This window comes from Rhinolophus sinicus, linkage group LG14, assembly GCF_036562045.2.
Source record: "Rhinolophus sinicus isolate RSC01 linkage group LG14, ASM3656204v1, whole genome shotgun sequence".
In the NCBI taxonomy this organism is placed as follows: Eukaryota; Metazoa; Chordata; class Mammalia; order Chiroptera; family Rhinolophidae; genus Rhinolophus; species Rhinolophus sinicus.
The window spans coordinates 55,495,462-55,517,953 of NC_133763.1; the positions used below are offsets into that span (position 1 = coordinate 55,495,462).

The following is a 22,492-nucleotide window of genomic DNA, read 5'->3' on the forward strand; positions in this document are numbered from 1 at the left end:
TATTGGTTGTGGACATGAGTGATGTGTGGCATGGATACTCCTAAAGCAGAAAGGAGTGCACAGGTCACGAGGAGACGGCTGGCTTCTGGTGAGGCCATTGACTCCTCAGAGACTGAAGAAAAGAGGAGAAAGGAACCAGTGCGGGATCATGAGGCTGAAGAACAGGGAAGGGGGCAAGATTCCTATGGACACTTGTTCAACTTAGGGTAGCGGAGCTCAAAGCCTTGAAGCTTAAGAGAAGTGAAATCTTTCTTAAAGCTCGTAAGGCCTGAGCCACGCTCCAGTACCAGAGGAGAAAGAACATTCTGTGACTTGGCTCAGTTATAACTGGAGAGCAGGAGTCTGCTGTGTGCCTGTCAGGGACATCAGGACTCACAGGACTCACCCTGTGTAGCCCTCCCCCCTCCACACACACGCGCGCGCTCACTGTCGTTTCCCACTCCCACTGTATTGGGTTTAATGTGTATTCATTGTTAATATGTGTTTGTGTAAAGTAAGCACTTTTGTGTTATGTGCAAATGTTTTATTTAAGTAACATTATGCATGAATATTGTTCTGTTTCTTATTTCATCACTCAGCATAACATTTTAAGATCTAGCTGTATTTCTGTGTATACATTTATTCCTTTACTTAGAACCACTGCATAGTACTCTGGCATACACTGACCACAGTTTGCCTCTCAGCTTCCCCAGAGATGGCCCCAGATTGCCTGCACCTCCCCACCGATAAGGACTGTGCCACACTGAACATCCTCAGACATGCCTCCTGGCGGGGAGTTTCTTGGTGATCAATGCTAAGAGCAGAATTGCTGAACCATAGGACATGTTTTTACTAAATTTAATTCAGTACTGCTAAATTGACTTGCAGAAAGAATGCACCATCTACACACCCAGATGAGGGTGTATTTATCTCAGCGTCCTCTCCAACATTTGGCATTACTCAGTTTTCATACCGGAGGATCCAGGTGTTAGCGTCTTTTTGTCCCACCATCCTTAATGTATTGGTTTATCGACCTATGACCACAAGGTGGCTTCCACAGCTCCAAGTACTGTGTCTATTTAGAGCAGAAAGGAGGTAGAAGGGTACCTCGAGCCTTATCCGTCCTTGGTATCAAGAAAGCACAAGCCTTCCCAGAAGCCCCAACAGTCTTCCCCTCTTTCTCACTTGGCTGACACATGACCATCTCTGGCTACAAGACAGGGTGGAAATTGAGTATCTAGAAGAGGGGAATGGGATTATGGTGACTGGCTCATGGCCTGGACCTGGACACATTGCTGCCCCAAACAGGTTTCTGACCAATTTGGAGGAAGAGCACAAGGGATGTCGGCAGGAAAGTAGAGTCTGCCAGGGGTGGGGAGCAGGTTATTAGGGATTCGAAACTTTCTTAGGATGTCACAGGCTAGGATGAGCTAGACGGAGGTATGTATGGAGCAACAACTGGGTTTGGAGAATCAAGTGATGACTGATAAGGGAGGAGTGGCCAAGAGATAGTTGTGTTGAAAAGACGGTATTTTCCAGGGACACCTTTTGAAGTTTCCTACTTTCATATTTTTCTTCTTTTCTCCCACTTTTAGGAGCATTTTCTCACTCTTGTCCATCCAATCGTACATAATGCAGAAAACCCTCCCCACAGTGAGTCACATGGGGTACAGCAGACAGGAAACGCAGAACTGCCATGCAGTCTGATGAGGTGCGTTTAGCTCTGATGGAGCCTGCAGGAGAGGCACCCAACTGAAAATTGGAGTGTTAGAGGCGGTGTCCAGAGGAGGTACATGAAACAAGACCTGATGAGTAAGCAGGAATTTGCTAGCTAAAGAGTATGTATTTAACTTTATAAAATAAACCTCAAAGACAAAGGTTTAACACAGAAAACTTTTAAGCTGAACTTTTATTTCTCCTTTAAAATTCTGATTCAGATTTTGATTGCAGAAAAGTATCATGAGACTATCAGCAGAGGCATTTAATACCCTATTTAGTTGTAACATACTTAAAGTTCCACCTACATTCATTAGATGGCATTATGTATGTCTCAAGTGCTTTACAAGTTTGTATTGATTTAATGTTCTATATCCTATGAGAAAGGTAGTTACCGCATTTTATAGATGGGGAGACCGTAGTATAGTAAGGTCTTCTTTAAGTAAGGGACCCTAACACATATAGCTCACAAATGGAGAGGCAGCATTGGAACCTGGACAGTCTGGTTCCAGAACCCGTGTGTTTAACCCTGACAGTCAATGGCCTGAGCAGGCTGGTCTCCCAAATAAGCAGCAAGCTGCCTGAGGTCGAGGCTTCTTTTCGTTGCTACTGCTCGCAGTGGCATTCAGAGGCCAACTGCCCTCCAAACAGCAGTAGCAGGGGAATAATGCTGACAAAAAAGACCGAATAAACGAGGTACGTTGGGAAGGTTTTAAAGTATTATCTTACTCATCATTGATCACAAAAATGGAAACCTTAAATATGGTAATGACCCACACTGAGAATGTGGACTTGCGTATCAAATGGGACCTAGATTTCTAAACCATCAAGACTATAGGCTTCACACCATGGATAATGGTGGTTAATGAGTTTGACACCCCTCCCGATAAAGACACCATCCATTGCATTCCTAGGGAGACCATGGCAATGGTTTCCTCTAGGAATGAAAATGACTCTTTATTCTCCAAAACCTTAAATGTGCCTAAAATGTAACCTTTACAGAAAAAAAAAAAAAATCTCCGAATATCCTTGAATTTACCCACTTTTAAAAAGAGTACTACTCTTTTAAAAAGACTACTAAAAAGATGCTAGTCTTTTAGAATTGTTCAGTAGTCAGTATTACTCAAGAATTGAACCTCCATACCAATTTAGTTCCAGGTAAGATTTGTTTCTTTTAAGGGAAATCATTAGAAGTGGACCAAGGAATGAGGGATGAGGAGGCTATAGTTATCCATACCTACAGTTATCCACCCATGAGACACCAGCATCTGGTCTGCAGACAAGCTACTCATTTCAAAGCAAAAAAAAACCCCAGCATGATAGGAACAAAAATAAGACACTTGAAAAACTGTACTTTCAAGATGGCCCAACTTAGGGGCCTGGGTGTCTATAGAATCAGTGCAGTTTGGCAACAGTGTGGATTCTGAAGTGCCTAATGAGGTTGCTGTGATGACTGAAGGCTTTCCCACACTCATCACACTCATAGGGTCTCTCTCCAGTGTGGCTTCTCTGATGTTTTATAAGGAGTGTTCGCCTGCTAAAGCCTTTACCGCACTGACTGCACTGGTAGGGCTTCTCCCCAGTGTGGATTCGGAGATGCTGGAAGAGGCCTGCATTCTGACTGAAGGCCTTCCCGCACTCCTTACACCGATAGCGCTTCTCCCCTGTGTGTATCCTCTGATGCTGAGCAAGGTAAGAGCTCAGGCGGAATGCTTTCCCACACTGTTTACATTCATATGGTTTCTCCCCCGTGTGGATTCTCCTGTGTCTGATGAGGCCATTGCTGGCACTAAAGGCTTTCCCACACTCCTTACATTGATAGGGCCTCTCTCCAGTGTGGCTCCGCTGATGTTCAATCAGGCCCGACCTCTGGCTGAAGGTCTTCCCACATTCTTCACACTCATAGGGCTTCTCCCCACTGTGGATTCTCTGGTGCTGAATGAGGACTGAATTCTGAGTAAAGTTTTTCCCACATTCACTACACCTGTGACGTCTCTCTCCAGTTGGATGTCCTCTCTGCTTCTCTCCAGTTGGATGTCCCCTCTGCCTTTCTACCCTGCTCTCACGTTTACAAGGTCCTCTGTACTTAGAATCTAGAAGAACATCTCTTTGGAGTCGGCTGTTCCCAAAATGTTCCGTTTCTTTTAATACTTCTTGCTTCAATGTCAACTCCTGGATTTCAGGTATAGTTTCAACACCTGGAATAATAAACACACCAAACAATGTCATCTCTTTCCTTTATGAAAGAGCACAACCATAGAATGGAGAATAGGAAGATCCATGTCAAACACACGTTCTAGGAATGCAAAACGGATTAAATGGGGATACTGAGGCAAGCAGAGTAAGGGGTCATCAGCACTGATGAAAGGGCTGGCAAGTAACCTAGAGAAGCAGACGAGGCTCCCGGAGAGGACGTACACGAGCAGGCACTGTCCTGAGTATTTCACATGTATCAAACGATGCTATGACTGAGGTGCTATGATTATCCGTATCTTATCAACACATAAACTAAAGGCACAGGGAGGTCATATGACCTGCCCAGTGTCCCAGAGCTACTACCATAAGTGGCAGTGCTTAAATTCCAACCCAGACAATTTGGCCCCCGAGTCCACAGTCTATTACCCTATACAAACCACCAGAGGTCCCCTGAAGGGACCCATCAAAACCCTTACCATGTTCTCCAAATTTGTGGGGACCAAAAGATTCACATCTGAGCTGTGTCACCACGGACTGAAGCTGGATGGCTGCTGATTCCTGCTTGGCCTTCAGATGCACCACATCCTCTGAGAGCAGGTCAGGATGTCCGTGTCTGTAACCTGGGGCCTGAAGGCAGGTAGGTATATTTGTGTGCATAAGAGAAGAACTCCAGGATCCCAGGCTGGTACTCAATGAAAGAGAACCACATGAAACATTTTGTAGAGAAATGGCATAGTTTAATTCCACACTCAAGGGGAGAAGGGGGACAATAAAAGGGACCCAACAAGGTGTGCTGGTTTAAAACAGGGATGCCCAAACTTATTTCAACGTTTTTTACCAAGGGCTATATGCGGTAAAATACAAAAACAGCCAGGCCACTCACTTGAGGTGAAGTACGTATTGCCTCACCTGGTTTATTTAAGTAAACTAGATATATTTTTGGAATTTGCTGCAGGCCAATTAAAAATGGATTGCGGGCCGCAGTTGGGACACCCCTGGTTTAAAATATATTCAAAAGTTGATAGTCCTTCCTTTAAAAGATGCGGCCTAATTCCCTTCCCTCTGAGTGTGAGTTGTACTTAATGGCTCATTTCTGTTGAATACAATCTGTCGCAGAAGTGACGGTATATAACTTCTGAGACTGGGTCATGAAAAGCATTGAGACTAAGTCACTAAAAGCATTATTCTCTCTTGGGGAAGCCAGCGGACATGTTACGAGGACACTCAATGAGCCCTAGGGAGAAACATACATGGCAAACTACTAAGACCTCCTGCCAACAGCCAGTGAGAGACTGAGGCCCCTCCCAACAATCATGGGAGGAAGCCGTCTTAGCAGTGGGTCTGCCAGCCTGTCAGGTCTTCAGATGACTGTAGTCTTGGCTGACATCTTCACTGCAACTACATGGGAGGTCTTCCTAACTAGCTCCATAAATGCCAACTTTCAGAAACTGAGATATTGTTTGCTTTTTTAGTTTTCAAGGCTTGAGGGTAATTTGTTACGCAATAACAGAGGACTAATATGTATGGCTTTAGCGCACTAACCTAAGTCACCAAACTTCAACCTTCATTCACTATTGAGTGTCTAGGAACCCAGCTTCCTCCGCTCACCTTGTTCTCTGGTTCACTAAGCACCCTCTCCAGATCTTCAACCACGGCCACCGCCACGTCCCCGCTCTCCGGGTGCTGTGCTCGCACCCAGGCCTGGAGCTCCCTGGGCAGGATGCTCAGGAACTGCTCCAGCACCAGCAGCTCCAGCATCTGCTCCTTGCTGTGTGTGTCTGGCCTCAGCCACTGATGACAGAGCTCCCGGAGCCGGCTCAGCGCTTCTCGGGGACCAGGAGTCTCTTGGTAACAAAAATGCCTGAAAAGTTGGCGGGAGGCCTCCTGGCCAGAAAAGCTGTTCTCTTGAAGGCAGGTTTCTTGGTCCCAGATAAGGTCTTCCTCCACCTTCACAATCTTAAGTCCATCCTGTTCCTCTGTTGAACCCATTCTGGATTTCACTTAGAAGGGCAAAGGGGTCACAGATTTAAGATTCTATGATTTAATATTTAGGAGGAGATACCTGATGATAAAATATTGTGTATTAATAAAAATAAAAAACTGGTGAAAAAAGCAAAGTATAGGAATAATGACTATTAGGCTAGCATTTATGTTAATAAAAAGTGTATCTAGGATTTTACTTATATATTTAGATACTGGAAAAAAAGAATACGGCAGGACACATTAATGGCCCCAATTGTTCACCCTTCCCTGTAGCCATGTACACAGTAGTGCCCTGCCCCTGTGATTCCGGGCTGTCATGGGACTTGATCTGGCAAAAAAGGATATGGAGCAGAATGGAACGTGAATAAGAATGCTGATAGTTTAATGGTTACAACCACTTCGTAACATTCTTTAGAACTACCTTTTAAAGTTAGAAAATAAAAAAGATGCTCTTACTCCTAGACTGATTGTTTTCTAGCTGTGCTATCAAATAGCCAGAACTGGTCTGTGCAATCACTGGACAATTCACTTCAGAGAACATGGTTTTGCAAGTCAATTAGTGACAACACATAGCTTTTGAAAATCAGCCAGTCTGGAATGACTCATTCCAATAAACACAGCTTTGAATGCCAACTGATCAATAGTTTGCCCCATGAAACCATGCTTCTACAGAAGCAGCCCACGTAACCCCAAAGATACAGCAATCACTGAACTCCATGCTTCTTAATCTCTGTGTTAACTTAAAAGAAATAATTACATGCACTGAATGGTCTTTATTTGGATCTTGGTTGGTACAAACTAATTGCAAAAGACATTTGTAGAATGACCAGGGGAAATCTGAATATGAACTAGGTGTTAGATGGAATGCTCCCACATTTCGTTGAGTGTGTTAATGATATTGTGGTTGTAACTTATGTACGTAAAATACGTATGCTAATTTTTAGAGATGCACATACAGACCTATTTTGGGGCGACAAATCATGATGCTTGTGATTTGTTTTGAAATACTTAAAGAAAAAATAGATGCGACAAATACTGCATAATGTGAACAGTTAAATAAAGCTAATGGTTATGCAGGGCTTCTGACATGGAGCGAGAATCACAGTTGGAGCCCCCTCCCCCCCCCCCCCGGGGGCTCTCCGGCCACCCCGGCCGGTCCCGTTGCCCAGCGTGGCGGTAGATGGGCTGACGAGCTCGGCCGCGCGCGGCGGGAGGGCCGGGGCCGCGCCTGCGCAGACGTCCCCTCCCCGCCCACTGCAGGGTGCGGAGCCGGCGGGTAGGGACCCGGCCTGAGACTCACCCTCGGGGTCCAGGGAAGCTCCAGGTCCCGGGCGGAACAGCGGCCCCCGGGAATCCGACGACCCACAAAGGCCGGAAGTGCGTCACCGTGCGCCGATCCAGTCCCTCCCGGCTGGGCGCTTTCGTACGCTCTAGGCGCTTGGGAGGTTCTCGCGTCTCAGTGACCTAAACCCTGTGAGACAGTCTGGACTTAAGCGAGTGGGCAATAACTCTGAACATCTTTGTACACGTGTGAACGCCCGTGATCGAACATACATCATGTAAGAGGCAGACAGAATGATCCACCTGCCTCTGTCGTCGACCACCACAGTGCTGGCAGCACGACCTCGCCAGCAGGGAGGCGTCGATGGCTACCCAGGGGCCTAACAGCACAGGGTCCGCTTATCCATGCGGTGCAGCTACTGCTGGATGTCCACCTGACTTGCAACAGAAGTCAGTGTTGACTGCTTTGTCCGGTACCACATCGTGAGGGGATCAATTCCTTTGGTGGCAAATGTTTACATAGGATCTCTGCTGCTTTGGAAGTGGGGTGGTGGTCATGTTCTGGGTATGAGTTTGGCTTTACTTCGCACAGGACCCAGCTAGCACTGTTATCCACGAACATACAGAATCGTGACCCCCTGACGGAGGACCCATGTAACCACATTGATTCAAAGGGGGTACACCCTGGAGGGAGCAGCATGCAATGAGCAGGTGGCCATGGGACCCACAGCTTCTACCACACACTTAACCATATTGACCGGAAGTTGAGATGTCTCAGGAATAAGTGTATGGGTCATCCACTAGGTAAACCATGCAGACCATCAGAGGTAATAATCAAGGATCAGGCAAGTGGGTAGTAGAGGAGGGAGACAATGAATATCCTTTTTGAGTTTAGGATGTGCTCTGTCAATGGGGACTGTAATTCTTCCTACTCATCTACCCTTGTAAATTTCCACAGGAGGAGAGAAGAATTCTGGACTAGCTGTTCTTACTCCTTATTACACCAAAGAGATGGTTCAGAGTGGTTCAAAAGTTTACTGCAGTAGATGTTGGGCTACAGTACCCAAAATGAGGCACTCATTCCTCCAGCTATTTGGAGAGTTGATATTTTATGGCTGTTAGTTGAGCCTGTCATTGATAATTTCCCTCCATCAAAGAGTTGCTTCACACAAGGTTATGCTCGTCCCACTCCCAGACACCTTGCCTCAAGCAGAGCAATTCCAAAGACCATCCCAGTTCTTGAGCTCCTGATAAGATCAGCTGGAGCCTCTCTTGTAACTGTATTACAGTTCACCTACTCTGCCTTGTCCTATTTCTTTAATCCCTCACTAGTGTTATTCATGAAGATATATCTCAATAACATTCCATAGAAATCGCTGGGGTCTTGCGTTGGCTTCCTGGGAACCCAATTGCAAACAATTTTCTTCTCTTCTTTATATATACTCACGTTCTGTGTCACTTCATCTATCTTCATGGATTTATATACTATCTTTCTGCTTCTGACTGCTAAATTCATATTTCTAGTCCTGACTTCTTCCCTGATTTCCAAATGCATATCTCCAGCTGCCTTCTCAATATTTCTACTTCAGGGTACACTCAGAAATTGGTCAGAGTACACTCAGAGAAAAGGAACACTCTATGTATGTCAAATGCTATTAATTAAATACAGGAATTAACTTACAAGGCAATGGAAAAGCTGACAAGCCAACTAGGGAATGGGGAGGCAACCGAGAGATCAATGATAGTAGGAAGATGTTATGAACTCTAGACCTGGAAGAACAAAGGCCGGCATGGAGATTGATTCACCCAACAAAAACTGAATCATGAAGAGCTTTAAGTGAAACTAATGAAAGGGAGTATCAGAGGGTAGGAGTCAGAGCACCAGGTGAACCACAGATGTTGCTGGAGACACTCCCCACCCCACCCACAAAGCACAGAGAGTCGAATGCAAAAATCCGCTGGTCTTTCCTCTTGCCCTCCAGTATTCTTCCCGTGACTCCCATTGCCCAAAAGTATCAAGAAACCAGAGGCTAAAAAGACTGGGAAATGTCCCTTGATACAGAGAAGAGTGCAGAGGAAGATGAGGAATGAATATGAGAGCAAATAGGCAAATAATTGGTCCAGCATGTCAAACTTAACCTGACCAAAAGCCACATACTGATTACCCCTCTTTAAGCTCTCTTCACTCATTACTCTTCCAAATCTCATGAGATGTGATTTCGTCCTTGCAATTCCTCAGTCTAGCGTTGTAATCATCTTTGAATTAATCTTTTATTTCACATCTCATACCCAGTTTGTCAGAAAATCACACCGGTTTTACCCTCAGAATATATCTGGATCTCTTGCCACCTTTGTTACTACCACCCTGATCTTAGAAACCACCTGTCTCCCCACTGAGTCTCACCATAGCCTCCTTAACTGATCTCCCTGCTTCTGTCCTACAGGATATTCTTAACGCCGCAGCCAGAGTAATCACTTAAGTTAAAATATCACTCTCTTTCTTGAAACCCTCAAAAGACTTCCCAATTCACTTATGTGCTAATGTCCTTGCAATGACCTATAGGATTTTTGCAAAATCTCATCCCTGTTGTCTCCCTAACTTTATTTCTTGTACTCTCCTCCTTGCTCACTCTATCTCAGGCACTAAAATGGAAAAACTGGTTTCTTATGTAGGGGAAAACCCATTCTTCCCTACTGTGTTTTTCTCTGTGTGTCTCCTTTGCTTTTATATAGAACACTTCACTTCTGACACTTCTGGGCACCAAATGTGTGGAGGTTTTTCACCCGCCATAACAAGCAGTTCTCTGTGACAGCTCCTGAGTGTCCTACAATTTAACTCAATTGTAATGCTATGTACCTGGAACTAGTGTCAGATCCCACAGATTAAGAAGTGAGTCCCATAAGACTGGCACCACCCCCCACTTCAAATGCCAGTCACAAGCCTAGCTGTGCTTCTGATCAGCCAGCTATAGAGTGTAGGTTCTAACGACCCCCTCCTTGGGTTTGATTAATTTGCTAAAACAGCTCATAGAACTCAGGGAAACACTTACAATTACCAGTTTATTAAAGGATGTGACAGACACATGAAGAGATATTTAGGGTGCCAGTTCGAGTCCCACATGGGCCAGTGAGCTGCACCCTCCACAACTAGATTGAAGGCCACGAGCTGCCACTGACCTCCCCAGAGGTGCAGCCCCATTGCTCAGTTGGTTAGAGCGCGAGCTGTCAACAATAAGGTTGCTGGTTCAATTCCCTCATGGGATGGTGGGCTGTGTCCCCTGCAACTAAAGATTGAAAACGGTGATTGGACTTGGAGCTGAGCTGCGCCCTCCACAACTAGACTGAAGGACAACGACTTGGAGCTGATGGGCCCTGGAGAAACACACTGTCCCCCAGTATTCCCCAACACAATTTTTAAAAAATTATATTTTCTAACTTGCACTGGTGTAGGGAAATTCATCTGTGAATATAAATTTAAAAAAAGTCTACATCCTTGCTAAGCTCTCTTATAGAGCATCATAATTTGAATATTAGATTATCTTGAATTTTCTATGTAAATAATTCAGCCTGCTCCTTAAAACAGTTTTGTATCTGTAATTGTTTTAACTAGGTAATATAATCAGCTCTAATTTAAAAAATATATTAAAAACATGTACAATAACACTCTTCCTCTCATCCTGGTCTTCCTTTGCACTCGGTTTCCAACCATTTACCCCTTACAGGTATTCACTTATTGTCTTAATGTATTCTTCAGGGTTTCTTTCTGACTACACAAGAAAATATAACTAATTATTTTTACTACCTTCTATTCGCAAATGTAGCAAACTATAGACAGAGACCTGCGCCTTGCTTTTCTCCTTTTATCATAGCTGGAAAGCTCATTTTTAAAAGCCTTTTTAATAGGCACGGAGCAAACGAGGTGAACGGCTGGAAGCTAGTGAACCACAGAGTCTCTGGCGGGGCGGCGGCCAGAGAGGCCGGAAGTGGCCCCTGTGACCCACCCCACGGCGGTTCCCGGGCTTCCGGCAGTCGTGAGTGTGGGCTAAGACGGGGTCGTCCCGTGGCTGCTTTCGGTGTCCTTTTGTGGCCGTCCTCCGGCAGTTCCGCAGCTTTTTTCCCCCGGGTAGGTTGTGTGTGTGTGTGTGTGTGTGTGTGTGTGTGTGTGTGTGTGTGTGTGTGTCTGTCTCCCGGTAGGAGCGCGCGCGCGTGTGCGTACAGAAACGCTGCCCGCGCCCACCCATGCAGCCGAGTCTCACAGGAGCGAGACCCCTGGGAGAGACCCTGGGGCTGGAATGATGCTCTGCCGCTGCCAGGGTGGTGCGGAGGTCCCCGCATGGGGCCCACGACAGGTGCCCCTTGTCGAGGGCCGTTCCTGGGTGTCTGGGTCCGTGCCTCGGCGTTAGGAGACGGGATTCTTGGGTCACCCACAGACAAGCCCTGAAAATGGGAGCCGTTGCATTGCTGCTCCACCCGGAGACAAGGTCATTACCGGTGCCTGGCGCTTGGATCTAGACTTGATTGGACTTGGGCGCACTTGTTTCTCCATGGTTTGTTCGTGGAGCAGTGCCCCAGGTCTCTTGTGGCAACTGTTAGCAGGAAGTATTTTCCGGGGGGTCTCAATTGCCCAAATTCCATCCTTCGTTGTATCCTTTGTACTGTCGAAGGTTGGATTAAGAATTAAAACTCCGGAAGGTGCAGACCTGGAATTGTTTTTTTAACAGAGTAATCACTACCAACCTGACATTTTATAGTTCCTCTACCGTAGGAGTAAAGAGTCACTTACTGACATTCGAACCCCGTCAAAACAGGTTTGCAGTCACTTAGGGTTTAGAACTAGTGCCATCTGTTGCAAAGGACTCTCAGGGATCCCTTCCCTTTTAGAGCATGCCCAGGTCCATTGGCTTCTGGGAATGGCTAATGACAGAGAGGGAATAACCTATGAGGTATGGGGTATGTGTAGTCACCACCTTCCTCCTTTTCTTTCTTTCCTGGACCTATCCAGCCTCGGAGAGAGAATTTTGTTACCTGTCTACTAAAGTTGAAGGGGACCAATCTAGAACCACATCCTGTATGTTTTATTGACATATGTTTTGTGCGCCGAGCGGTGTTCTTTGTGCTTTACAAATATTGGCAAATGTGTAACAACTCCATGAGGTAGATGCTTTTATTATCTTTTTAGAGATAGGGAAACTGAGGCACTGAGTAGTTAATAAGAAATGCAGCAAATAAGTGGCAGAGATGAGATTTGAATCGAGGCTGTCTTGTCCCTGTGCCAGTGTACTAACAACAGTGTAGGGTAGTTCACCCAGCCTGGTTCTGGCATTGATTTCGCTTAGTGACAGCGGCCATATAAGGCACATTAGGTAGACTCTGAATACCCATTTGTCACTTCTCTGCAACCGCTAACACCTGAGACTTCACAGCGAGGGCAGGGCAGGCATTCTCCCTTCGGTGTTTGTGGGACACCCCATGTATTCTCTGTCTTCAGGAGACACAGTTCCCAGTCCCCGTCTGCCCACCCCATTCTGCTCCCCGTGTCTGACTATGGGAGACTTATGAGTATCTGTGATGCTTGTCTGTCTTACCTGGAAGGAACTTTGTTCTTACTCACTAGCCAGGTGACTCCGTCTTCTGGTCCCTAAGTTCCCTATAAGCTTTTGCCACTGAGACTTATCAGTAGATTTTGTAACTCAGAACTTTGTGTTTTCATTCTTTACAGCAGTGCTGTTAAGCTGGGGGCCCTTTAGTTCCCAAGGTAAAATTTAGCAATGTCTGTAGATGTTTTTTGTTTGTCATGATGGGAGGGGTGGGTTTTGCTACTGGCATCTAGTGGGTAGAGGTGGGGTGCTGCTGAACACCCTACTATTTACAGGACAGCCCACCAGCCTTCCATAGCATAGATTAAGGTCACCTGAATATTAGCAGTGCTTTACACAGACAACTATTCACCTAATGCTTTCACATTCCTTTGTCCTTTCACTTAGAAAACACAACAAAATCATTCTGTGCTTACTGTGTCAGGACCTGGGGATACAAAGATGAGGAAGCTCAAGATGGAGCTGTTTTTAACACAGTCAAGTTCAGCAGGGTAGACAGATTGTTAAGTGGTGAACAAGGATGGAGAGCTGCTCTTGTGTGTTTCCTGTGAAGTCCTGAAGTCAGTAGAGCACTCTCAGCGTGCTCTTCCCATGGAGGAGACAGTTCATTTGGCGTGAGGGGGTGAGAAGGCTCCACAGAGCAGGGGGCATGTAGTCTGTTTGCCCCACAGAGACGTGGCAGCAGAGGCCAGGAAACTTGGGGAAGGAATCTTCACAGCTACTCCTGGGCCTTGTCCTGTGTCCCGGGGCCCACGGAGGGGCCACCTGCATTGTACTGCTCATAGAGATTTCCTGTTTTCAGGAATCTGCTGCAGAACCCCAGGTCCAGCCACGGTAAGCCCAGCATGGCGACAGAGACCACACCCAGCGAAACTCTGGGCACCCCGTCCACGGACGACCAGTTGGGGCTTCTTGTCGTAAAGGTGGAGGAGGAGGAGGCCAGTTGCAGCCGCAGCCCCGCTCCGGGGCCCGAGCGTTCTCGCCAGCGTTTCCGCGGCTTCCGCTACCCCGAGGCCGAGGGGCCCCGCGAGGCCCTGGGCCGGCTGCGCCAGCTCTGCCGCCTGTGGCTGCGGCCCGAGACGCACAGCAAGGAGCAGATGCTGGAGCTGCTGGTGCTGGAGCAGTTCCTGAGCATCCTGCCCGGGGAGCTGCAGGCCCGCGTGCGCGCGCAGCATCCGGAGAGCGGGGACGCGGCGGTGGCCGCTCTGGAGTCCCTGGACCGGCAGCTGCCTGAGCCCAGGCCGCAGGTAGAGCCGCGCTGTTTCCCCCTGAACTCGGAACGAGTGTGGGCGTTCCTTTCAGACCCCGAGGTGGCGGTGTGTGCGCCGTGAACCCCCTTGGCAGCGAGGTGTAGCCCCGGGCCCCTCTCACAGTGATCCTGCTAAACGTGTAAAGGAACATAGAGAGGACCACCGAAGAACACAGTTGGGCGGGACCGCAGTTAGCCAAGCGTTCCACAGATGCGTGGGAACGTCATATACGCATTTTCAGACGAGCGCACTAACTACTAGGCAGATCTCGGGACAGGTCCAGTAACGGGTCGTTTCAAGGTTCTAAGCGTGCGTGACTCGGACAACATTTGCCTGCTTGTGATGTGATGTGAGGACATGTGCAGTTTCTCTTGATGACAGAGTCCTGGGTATGCTTATGCCACGTGGCTCTGTTGCTTCTCTAGTAAAAATAAAGATCGATGTTTTTCCTGTGGGAGGGAGTCCAGGGACCGCAGATTCAGAACTTCTGGTGGAAAATGGGTTGACTTTGTCCTGCATCTTCTTGCGTATTTTAGGAGGAGGTTTCCTCTTTGCATTGTGTTGTGTCCTTGTCAACGTTCCTTTCGAGGCCGTGTGGCCAGATCCTTCTAACCAGTGACCGAGAGACCAGGGTTCTTGATGGGGACCTACTGCACCCGTGCCCCGTAACCGAAAAGTCATTTCGAGTCGCTTATCTCAGGCTCTTCATTCTTTAGAGGATGTGGGAGCTGCACGTGAGAAAGGAATTTGAGTATAAATGTGTGGAGGGAAGCCTGCATTAATGCCAACATACCACACGCAGGGGCCCGTTAGGTGCTTTTACGGATGGTGACCTCGTTGACTGGTCCCCAGAAACCTGTCCTCGCTTTTCACACAGGCAGAACTGGGAGTGTTGTCTGAGGTGCCAGAGTTTTCACAAAGTACAAATGTTATAACGAGGGATCAGAGAGTCATGGTTAAGAGCGCGGGCTCTGGAGCCACAGCGTCCGAGCCCCCATCGTGGCACTGCCACTTGCAGCTGGGTGACCTTGGGCAAGCTACGGAAACTCTACCTCAGTTTCCCCATTACAAAAATAACAGTAATACCCAGCTCAGAGGGTAGTTGTCTGCGTTGAGTGGAGTAATATTCGTAGAGCTCACAGAAGCAGTGCCTGGAAAAGAGAAGATACTAGCATGTGCGGAGCACGATAGAAGTGTTTCATGAGTGAATAAATGAATGACTTCCAGGTGCCAGGTGGTGACCGGGGGCAGCTGCTCTGTTGCAAGATGGCAGTGTTGACACCGGCTCGGAGGTCACGAAGTGTCCAGTTCCAGCCGATGAAGGCTCTGCTCGAGCACGAATGTGTGGGATCCCAGTCCCCACCAGACAGAGGTGAGGATTATCTCGCGCCGACCTCGTCCAGTTTTGCTTCAGGTTCGCGACAAGGCGCATCTGTTGCTGGGGGCTCCACGTGCCCAGCACAGATCGACCCGACTTTGAGACTGAGACGAAAAGGGAAATTTCAGTCAGTGGTGGAGAGCCTTCCTCACCAAATCTGCATATAGTAAATTAGACTTCGTGAAGATGTGGGTTTGGAAAGAATTGAGTTTTTAACAACACAGTGGTGTCCACTCATTTCACATATCCTTGTGGAGACCCCTATGTGGTAGCCGTACAGTAGGCACCAGGGGCGGAGGCGGCATAAGACAGATTTCTTGCTGCCGTGGAGCTTACATTCCGGTAAGGAAGATAGCACGTACATTCTTAATACCATGTTAGGCATTGGTAAATGCTTTGAAGAAAATTAGGCAGGATCGGTAAAGCCAGCCGGAATAGTCCCGAGATTGTAGGAGAGCTGCAGACAGAAGAGCATAAACCCTCGGTCTGTAACGAGAACAGGGTGAAAATCACTCAGTAGGAAACTGCTCCATGTTCCCGGGGTTCGCCCTGTGCTGTGAACACGTGGGTGGATTCCCAAGACACACGACACTGGGACACGCCAGTCACACCACACAGTCCTTATTTCTAAAATGTGAAAGTTCCCCTTCGCTTCTCGAATATGAGCAAGTTCTATATGAGCAGACACCCGTTTCCTCCTTTCTGGGCCCAGCTCTGTCTGGCTCCTCGAGGTTTTTAAAAGTAAAGCAAAAAGCACCCCAGAGCTACGAATGACACTGTAACAACAACAACAGAAATCCTTTTATCCCTTATCCTGGCGAAGTTCAAGACTAAAGCATCTTCCAACGGAAGGCTCCGTTTTGTTTTCACGTTGGTTTCACTACACCATCCCTACCGAGCAGCCTGCCTGTTTCTGTAGTTTTCATCCAGCTACAGAGCACCTCACACGTTGGGGCCCTAGGACGGAGCTGGTGGGGTCAGGAATTCTGGAAAGGAGCACTCTGTAGGCACTTCCTGGCAGGAAGGTGCAAACCCAGCATTTGAACTTGGGTCCCACAGGCAGGGAGGCTGCATGCGAGGGTCTGGATCTCACCCAGGGCCTCTCTCCTTCCCAGCTCTGCAGGTGCCTGGGCTTGCTGTGGGCGGGCGCTATACAGCTCACGCAGTGGTGGCCGCCGGGCTCACCCCAGAGTCCCAGGTGAGCTGGAGCCCCTCTCCCTCTTCCGTGCTCTCCGTTCCTGTGTGCTGCCATGGGGTTCCACCCTAGACCCCAACCCCAGTCCTAGATGGGATTTTCACGTCCGCATCAGATTAAGTGGGTCAGAGGGTGCCACGCAGGCTCTTTTTCACAGGGCCCCTTTCAGGGGATGTTCATTCTTTGCGTGTGTCAGCTTTGGGAGGGATTTTGGACGAGAGGAACTAGGTGGGATTCCCTGTTGTTGCAGGGGCTGCTGAAAATGGAAGATGTGGCTCTCACTGTGTCCCCTGGATGGACAGAGCTGGATTCATCTCAGGTGAAGTCGTACAGAGATGAAAGGCAGGAGGACGGTGGCCCTCTGACCTCCCTGGGTAAGAGCGATGGGCACCGATTGCTCGTAAGGTTTCCTGGCTTCCTTTGTATGAGAACCAACTGGTCTGTTAGAAGCCACGGTTTGCATTCAGAAGCCTGTTATGGACTAGCTCTCTGACAGGGCTTTCCTCCCTGCCCTGTCAGTGTTCTAGTCGGGTTAAATGGGAGGATGCAGATACAACGCCTAGTACGGGCCTGGCTCATCGCAGATGCTAGGTCAACGTTGCTAGCCCTGAGCGAGGAGAGCTGCGGGGTCTCTTCAGGTCATGGGCCGGGGGACCATAGAGTGGGAGAGCTAGAAGTGTCTTGGAGACTGACGACGGAGCCTGACCTTGGAGATGAATGTCGACAGGCACCCAGATGGCCTGGCTTCTGAGTTCACACAGCTCGTTAGTGGCACCGTGGGGGCTCCGACTCAGCTCTCTCAGCGCAGAAGCCAGTTCTATTTGGGGACCGTGCCTCTGCCTGGGATAAGGGCAGAGAAGACTATGCTTTCCATCGCACAGTGACTAATTTCTGAGTTCCCACTGTCTTTTTCCATACAGCACACTTCAGAAGCCCTTTCCCTCACCTTTCCAGCTACTACCTCCTGCCCAGCCATTTTATCATCCAGCGCTAGGTGCATGGCCCTGCCTACTTGTCCTTATAACTTGGAGCCTCTGCATGTGTTCCCAGCACAGTCGACACCCCTTGCCTCCATCCTCAGCCTGGACCCTTCTTCCTTCGAGCACCCCTCCCTCTTCATTTCCATCCTGATTCCTGTACTGAAATCCTCATCCATGACTTATACAGACCTCTGTAATTCTCACCACCCTAGGGTCATCAGAGAGCTTTTTTCCAATGCGGGGCACAATTGACAGTTGCTGGTCATTTGTTATTTCAGATGGTGAAATGCAGAATAAGATCAGGGACTTGCCTCTACATGAGAAACATCCAGAAGAGGAGCCTGGGCAGACCCCGCGCCACCTGGGTGAAGCCATTGCCCAGATCCCTGCAGGTGCAGAACCTGGTGAGCAGGAGGGCAGGTTACACAGAAAGCAGAAAAGCCCCACGGGGAGGAGGCGGCACATCTGCCAGGAATGTGGGAAGAGTTTTGCTCAGAGTTCAGGCCTGACTAAGCACAGGAGAATCCACACTGGGGAGAAGCCCTACGAGTGTGAGGACTGTGGCAAGTCCTTCATTGGGAGCTCTGCTCTCATCATTCACCAGAGAGTCCACACTGGGGAGAAGCCCTATGAGTGCGACGAATGTGGGAAGGCCTTCATTCAGAGCTCAGACCTCACCAAGCACCAGAGAACTCACACTGGGGAGAAGCCCTACGAGTGTGATGAGTGTGGAAAGACCTTTAGCCAGAGCTGCAGCCTCTTGGAACATCACAAAATCCACACTGGGGAGAAGCCATACCAGTGCGACATATGTGGCAAAGCCTTTAGGCGGAATTCACATCTCCTGAGACATCGGAAGATCCATAGTGATAAAAGCGTTCGGGATCCCGAACACGGGGAGCGCTGGGAGAGTCAGGGGACGCTGGAGAGTCACAAGGGGAACGTGGAGGCTCCCGTGTCTTATCGATGTAATGAGTGTGAGAGGAGTTTCACCAGGAGTAGAAGCCTTATTGAACATCACAAAATCCACACTAGAGAGAAGCCGTATCCGTGTGATGCGTGTGGAAAAGGCTTCACCCGGACTTCATACCTTGTTCAACATCAGAGGAACCACGTTGGGAAAACAATTCTGTCTCGGTGACCTACGTCTTACGTGCCAAAGTTGAAGCCCCCCTGGAACCCTTCCTGACTACAGAAACTGGGCTGGGGATGTATTGCCCCCTGCACACCGTCAGGTGTGTGTGTGAGGGAAAATACAGCGCGTGGCTGAGATGAATTATCTTCTACATTCTAGAAGGTGACTAGAAAAAAACTCGTTGGAAAGGAAGCGTTGTCTGGAAGAGGTAGGACCTCAAGTGGTTTGTTCTCACCTCCTGGACTTCAAGGGCTTCCAGACTGACTCACCACCCCCAGCCATCACTTGATGACAGATCCTGGGTAGATGGCTGATTTGGGGCTGCTCTCTGACCCCTCATTTTGCCTCTGTGAACCCTTCACCAGTGGGTTGGATCAGTGACGTCTCTACCCCACCATTGTGCCTTGCATGTAGGTGCTACAAATGTTTATTAAATAGACCACTGCATTGACCTTCATTTCTCGGAAAATCTGGTGTCTAGATTTCTAGGATTTTCTATCTAAGGCCATTTTTGTTTGTCTAATTCTCTGAGGTTCTAGATTCTGGGTCAATAGTGTATTCATTGCCAAGTACATAGAAATTTCAGTACAGAATGTGCAAGGACTGAGGAGTGTTTATTTAAAATATGACAGTGGATCTAGTGGAACATAAACCAAAACCAAGTTTTAGTAAAGAGCTGAAAACATTATTTTTCTGAATGAAAGCTAAAAACCTTATCTTTTTTTATTATGAAGGAGAAACGGCCAGGTAATTGGGCTGAGGGGGCAGCCTTTAGAATCTCAAAGCTTATTAGTGGTAGATTTATACTTGGACTCTAAGTGTTCTGATTCCCATTTTAATTTTATAACTTACTATTCCAAATTAATTTCCCCCTTCTGCACCACAGTAACAACTGCCACAAAAAGAATTTCTGAAAGTATTTAGTAATAAAAGGATTGGGGCACCAAGAATCCAACATGAAAGGCATAATAGAGAGGTGACAGAGTATCCTCTTGCCTCGTCATGGATTTGCCGATAGAAAGTGATGTTTGCAGAAGATAGAGTCCTGCAGGATTCCGTACAGCGCATTTAAAATCCTGAAGTTTGAATAGTCCAAACTGCTTATTAACTGTTGTTCAGGATTTCTTTTGTTTTATTCTTGTATATTTATAAATTTCTATACCCCCTATATCCACTTTCTGTAGGCTTTTACATATTTGAAACTTCTTCCATGTTTTGGTTTACTCAACATAATTTTTGTATTTACCGGGGGTGCCAAAAAAATGTATACGAGTGGACACTTTGGTCAGTGTTGCTCAAGCAGTAGTTTGCCATAATCATAAGTTTTTGGACACTGATGGTAACCACTTTCAGCACCTCTTGTAATCGCAGAAGTCAAACATGACTTGTATTAATTTTGAATAGTTTTTCCTTTTTTAAAATGTGTATACTTTTTTTGGCACCCTATGTATTATATGCCATACTATTTTCCAGGCTATGGTGAGGTTATGAGATACTACTCTTGTTTAGGTATAATTTACTGTTAAACTTGTATCATACAGAGAGAGACAGAGAGATTGATTGATTCCTAGAAACAGTCCCGATGATTTTAATGGAAAACAGAATGACAGGTTGGTACTTGTAGAAAGTGCAGATTGAGAAGCTGAGAAAATATTTTCCTCTATTATACATTAACGGAGAGTTATAAAGAGAGAGAAAAGGAGAGACTAAACATTGGGTTGGTGGTCTCCTTCGTTGTTGGAAATCGTGTTGATGATCATGCAGGAGTAGTCCTCCCACAACATGAAGTTTGGATACAATGACTTAAATCATTCCCAGTGGAAGCTTTCTAATCAATGAACACGATTTCAGGCTTCATACCCAAAGGTTCCATTGGTTTATGCATTAAAATGTACTGTTCCACTTTGATTAAAATTCGTAATGGTAAATTATGTATGCATCTTTAGAAAAATAATATTTTTTTATCCACACAAAACAGAATTAGGAGACCCAGGCTGAAATATTTCAATTCTTCATGGAAAATCAAGATAAAGGGTTTGGAGGTGTACAAATTTGCAACTTATTCAGGACAATCAGATTTAATTTTCTGAGTCTTGAATTACCTTTAGAGTTCATGCAATCATGAAAAGGCAGCGTCCCTTGCACTTAAGAACTCATGCTGTAGAGTCAGATTAAATCCTGCCTCTGCCACTTATGAGGTGAGTCACCCTTTGAAAATTACTGGTATGATGTCAAATAAATATATTTACACTTAAATGTTACCAGTATACATTTGACTGGTTTATGTATATGTTGAAAAGTTATGTACTTGTTGACAAATTGTTCTTGTCTCTATTTCATTAGAAAACTAAGAACCTACCTATATTTATAGTCAAAATTTATTTAGTACAGTAGTCATGTTTCTCACTTTTTTTTCTATAGTGACTGATAAATCATTCAGCCTGTTACTGTGTTTTTAATAATTATCGCAATATTTTTATGAGTATGTTAAGGTTAATCAGTATTTATATATTCCCTAAATAAGAAATTTAATACCTCCTCCTTCCCCATCAAAATTCCTATCTTGATCCAGTTTTCTATTTTCAGATTAGTATAAATGTAACTTTCTTTCCAATGTAACTTTTATGCTTATCTCCAAATGCAAGCTAACCTCCGAACGATGAGCAACCTAGGTTGTAAGTATCTCTACTAAATCTGTTAGGGATTGCTTTTTTAAAACCATGCATAGATTTTTCCCGAATATTAGCTAAGAACAATCTATTGGGAATTGCTTTTGGAATGCTAGTAATAGGAACAGATAACAACAATGGCTTAAACAAGGTAGCTATCTGTATTTACCTCACATAAAAGTAGTCTATAAGGTAGGAAGTCCATGATTGGTATGGTGGCTTCATGGTCACAAGGGACCCATGCCTCTTCTATGTTTCTATTCTACTGTCTGTAGCGTACAATTCCACCCTCAAGGTAACCAACCACATGGTCATGTTGGCCATTGGAGCTCCAACCATCAGAGAGAAGGAAGAAGCAAAACGCTGTGTCTTGCATCTAAGGCAGCACCCTTATAGAGCTTTCCAGGAAATGCAAAACATTATGCACAAAACAACATTCATACATAATTGAGCGCTCCTAACAGTAACAGAGACTAGGAAATTGACTCTTTAGCTGGTCACATTGGTAGTCCTCTCCTGTGATAAGAATCAATCTCTCCTGGTTGATGAAACCCCAGGGAGAGGATTTATGACAATTCCTTTTGGAGACTCTGTCTTTAGGCAGATAAGGGCGTGGGGGTGGGGGGTATCAGAGAAAGCCTCTCTCTTTGCTGTTTTTCAAGTACTTAGGGCGCAAGATAACCAATCTATTGAAGCCGTGTTCTAGGGAAGCATATTCTGGTACCCTTCAGTAGCATGATAGAATTTAGGCTTCAACAGTATCACTCTGGCTGCTCTATTGAGAATAGACTGTGGAGGACACTGGTAGAAGCAGAGGGACCACTTAAAAGGTTATGGCGGTAATCCAGAAGCGAGAATAGTGTATCGGCCCATGTTTAGGAGAACGGATGAATGAAATGCTATATCCACTAGTGGGTTATACATACTGTAATGAAAATTAATTTTAACTCAAAATGTGGATAAATTTTAGTAACGTATAGTCGAGTGAAAAGAAGGCAGTATCAGATTACTTATGATGTGATGCCTTCTTGATCGAAAACAACTCAAATTAAACCATATATTTGTTGGCCATGCATATGTCCCTGATAGAACTATCTTTATAAAAGTAAAAGGATGATAAGATTTGTAATAGT

General features: G+C 46.5%; 2 protein-coding genes and 1 long non-coding RNA gene across 7 annotated transcripts; 1 reads left to right on the forward strand and 2 right to left on the reverse strand.

The window, feature by feature from the left end:
* Positions 1-1,858: 1,858 nt before the first annotated feature.
* Positions 1,859-7,268, reverse strand: ZSCAN31 (zinc finger and SCAN domain containing 31). Of its 3 annotated transcripts, none has more exons than XM_019714146.2 (4): positions 7,175-7,268; positions 5,500-5,891; positions 4,368-4,518; positions 1,859-3,893 (listed from the first exon to the last, which is right to left on the reverse strand). In XM_019714146.2, exons 2-4 carry the CDS (start codon positions 5,878-5,880, stop codon positions 3,091-3,093), a joined length of 1,335 nt encoding a protein of 444 aa, XP_019569705.2. In that variant the 5' UTR covers positions 5,881-5,891; positions 7,175-7,268; the 3' UTR covers positions 1,859-3,090. The 3 variants fall into 3 exon arrangements, with proteins under 3 accessions (XP_019569705.2, XP_019569707.2, XP_019569708.2); XM_019714148.2 differs by having other exon boundaries at positions 5,500-5,953; positions 7,175-7,264; XM_019714149.2 differs by lacking the exon at positions 7,175-7,268 and having other exon boundaries at positions 4,368-4,573; positions 5,500-5,636.
* Positions 7,269-10,196: 2,928 nt separating this feature from the next.
* LOC141568671 (uncharacterized) lies at positions 10,197-11,074 on the reverse strand. The gene is made up of 2 exons (XR_012491869.1): positions 10,958-11,074; positions 10,197-10,439 (listed from the first exon to the last, which is right to left on the reverse strand). It is a non-coding gene; the product is annotated as an uncharacterized LOC141568671 (long non-coding RNA).
* Positions 11,075-11,170: 96 nt separating this feature from the next.
* On the forward strand, positions 11,171-19,147 carry LOC109435924 (zinc finger protein with KRAB and SCAN domains 4). 3 transcript variants are annotated; one of them, XM_074319153.1, is made up of 6 exons: positions 11,171-11,278; positions 13,555-13,999; positions 15,230-15,374; positions 16,496-16,578; positions 16,826-16,949; positions 17,834-19,147. In XM_074319153.1, exons 2-6 carry the CDS (start codon positions 13,598-13,600, stop codon positions 18,694-18,696), a joined length of 1,617 nt encoding a protein of 538 aa, XP_074175254.1. In that variant the 5' UTR covers positions 11,171-11,278; positions 13,555-13,597; the 3' UTR covers positions 18,697-19,147. The 3 variants fall into 3 exon arrangements, with proteins under 3 accessions (XP_074175254.1, XP_074175255.1, XP_074175256.1); XM_074319155.1 differs by lacking the exon at positions 13,555-13,999 and having other exon boundaries at positions 11,184-11,278; XM_074319154.1 differs by lacking the exons at positions 15,230-15,374; positions 16,496-16,578.
* Positions 19,148-22,492: the final 3,345 nt, after the last annotated feature.

What these genes read in the sequence shown, in the direction of transcription:
- LOC109435924 (XM_074319153.1), top strand. Translation starts at nt 13,598, where the DNA reads ATGGCGACAGAGACCACACCCAGCGAAACTCTGGGCACCCCGTCCACG. An exon ending in CCAGTCCCCACCAGACAGAG is followed by an intron (nt 15,375 to 16,495) that starts GTGAGGATTATC and finishes TCTCCTTCCCAG; the next exon opens with CTCTGCAGGTGCCTGGGCTT. An exon ending in GGCTCACCCCAGAGTCCCAG is followed by an intron (nt 16,579 to 16,825) that starts GTGAGCTGGAGC and finishes CTGTTGTTGCAG; the next exon opens with GGGCTGCTGAAAATGGAAGA.
- ZSCAN31 (XM_019714146.2), bottom strand. Translation starts at nt 5,880, where the DNA reads ATGGGTTCAACAGAGGAACAGGATGGACTTAAGATTGTGAAGGTGGAG. An exon ending in TTAGTGAACCAGAGAACAAG is followed by an intron (nt 4,519 to 5,499) that starts GTGAGCGGAGGA and finishes ACCTGCCTTCAG; the next exon opens with GCCCCAGGTTACAGACACGG. An exon ending in CCACAAATTTGGAGAACATG is followed by an intron (nt 3,894 to 4,367) that starts GTAAGGGTTTTG and finishes TTATTATTCCAG; the next exon opens with GTGTTGAAACTATACCTGAA.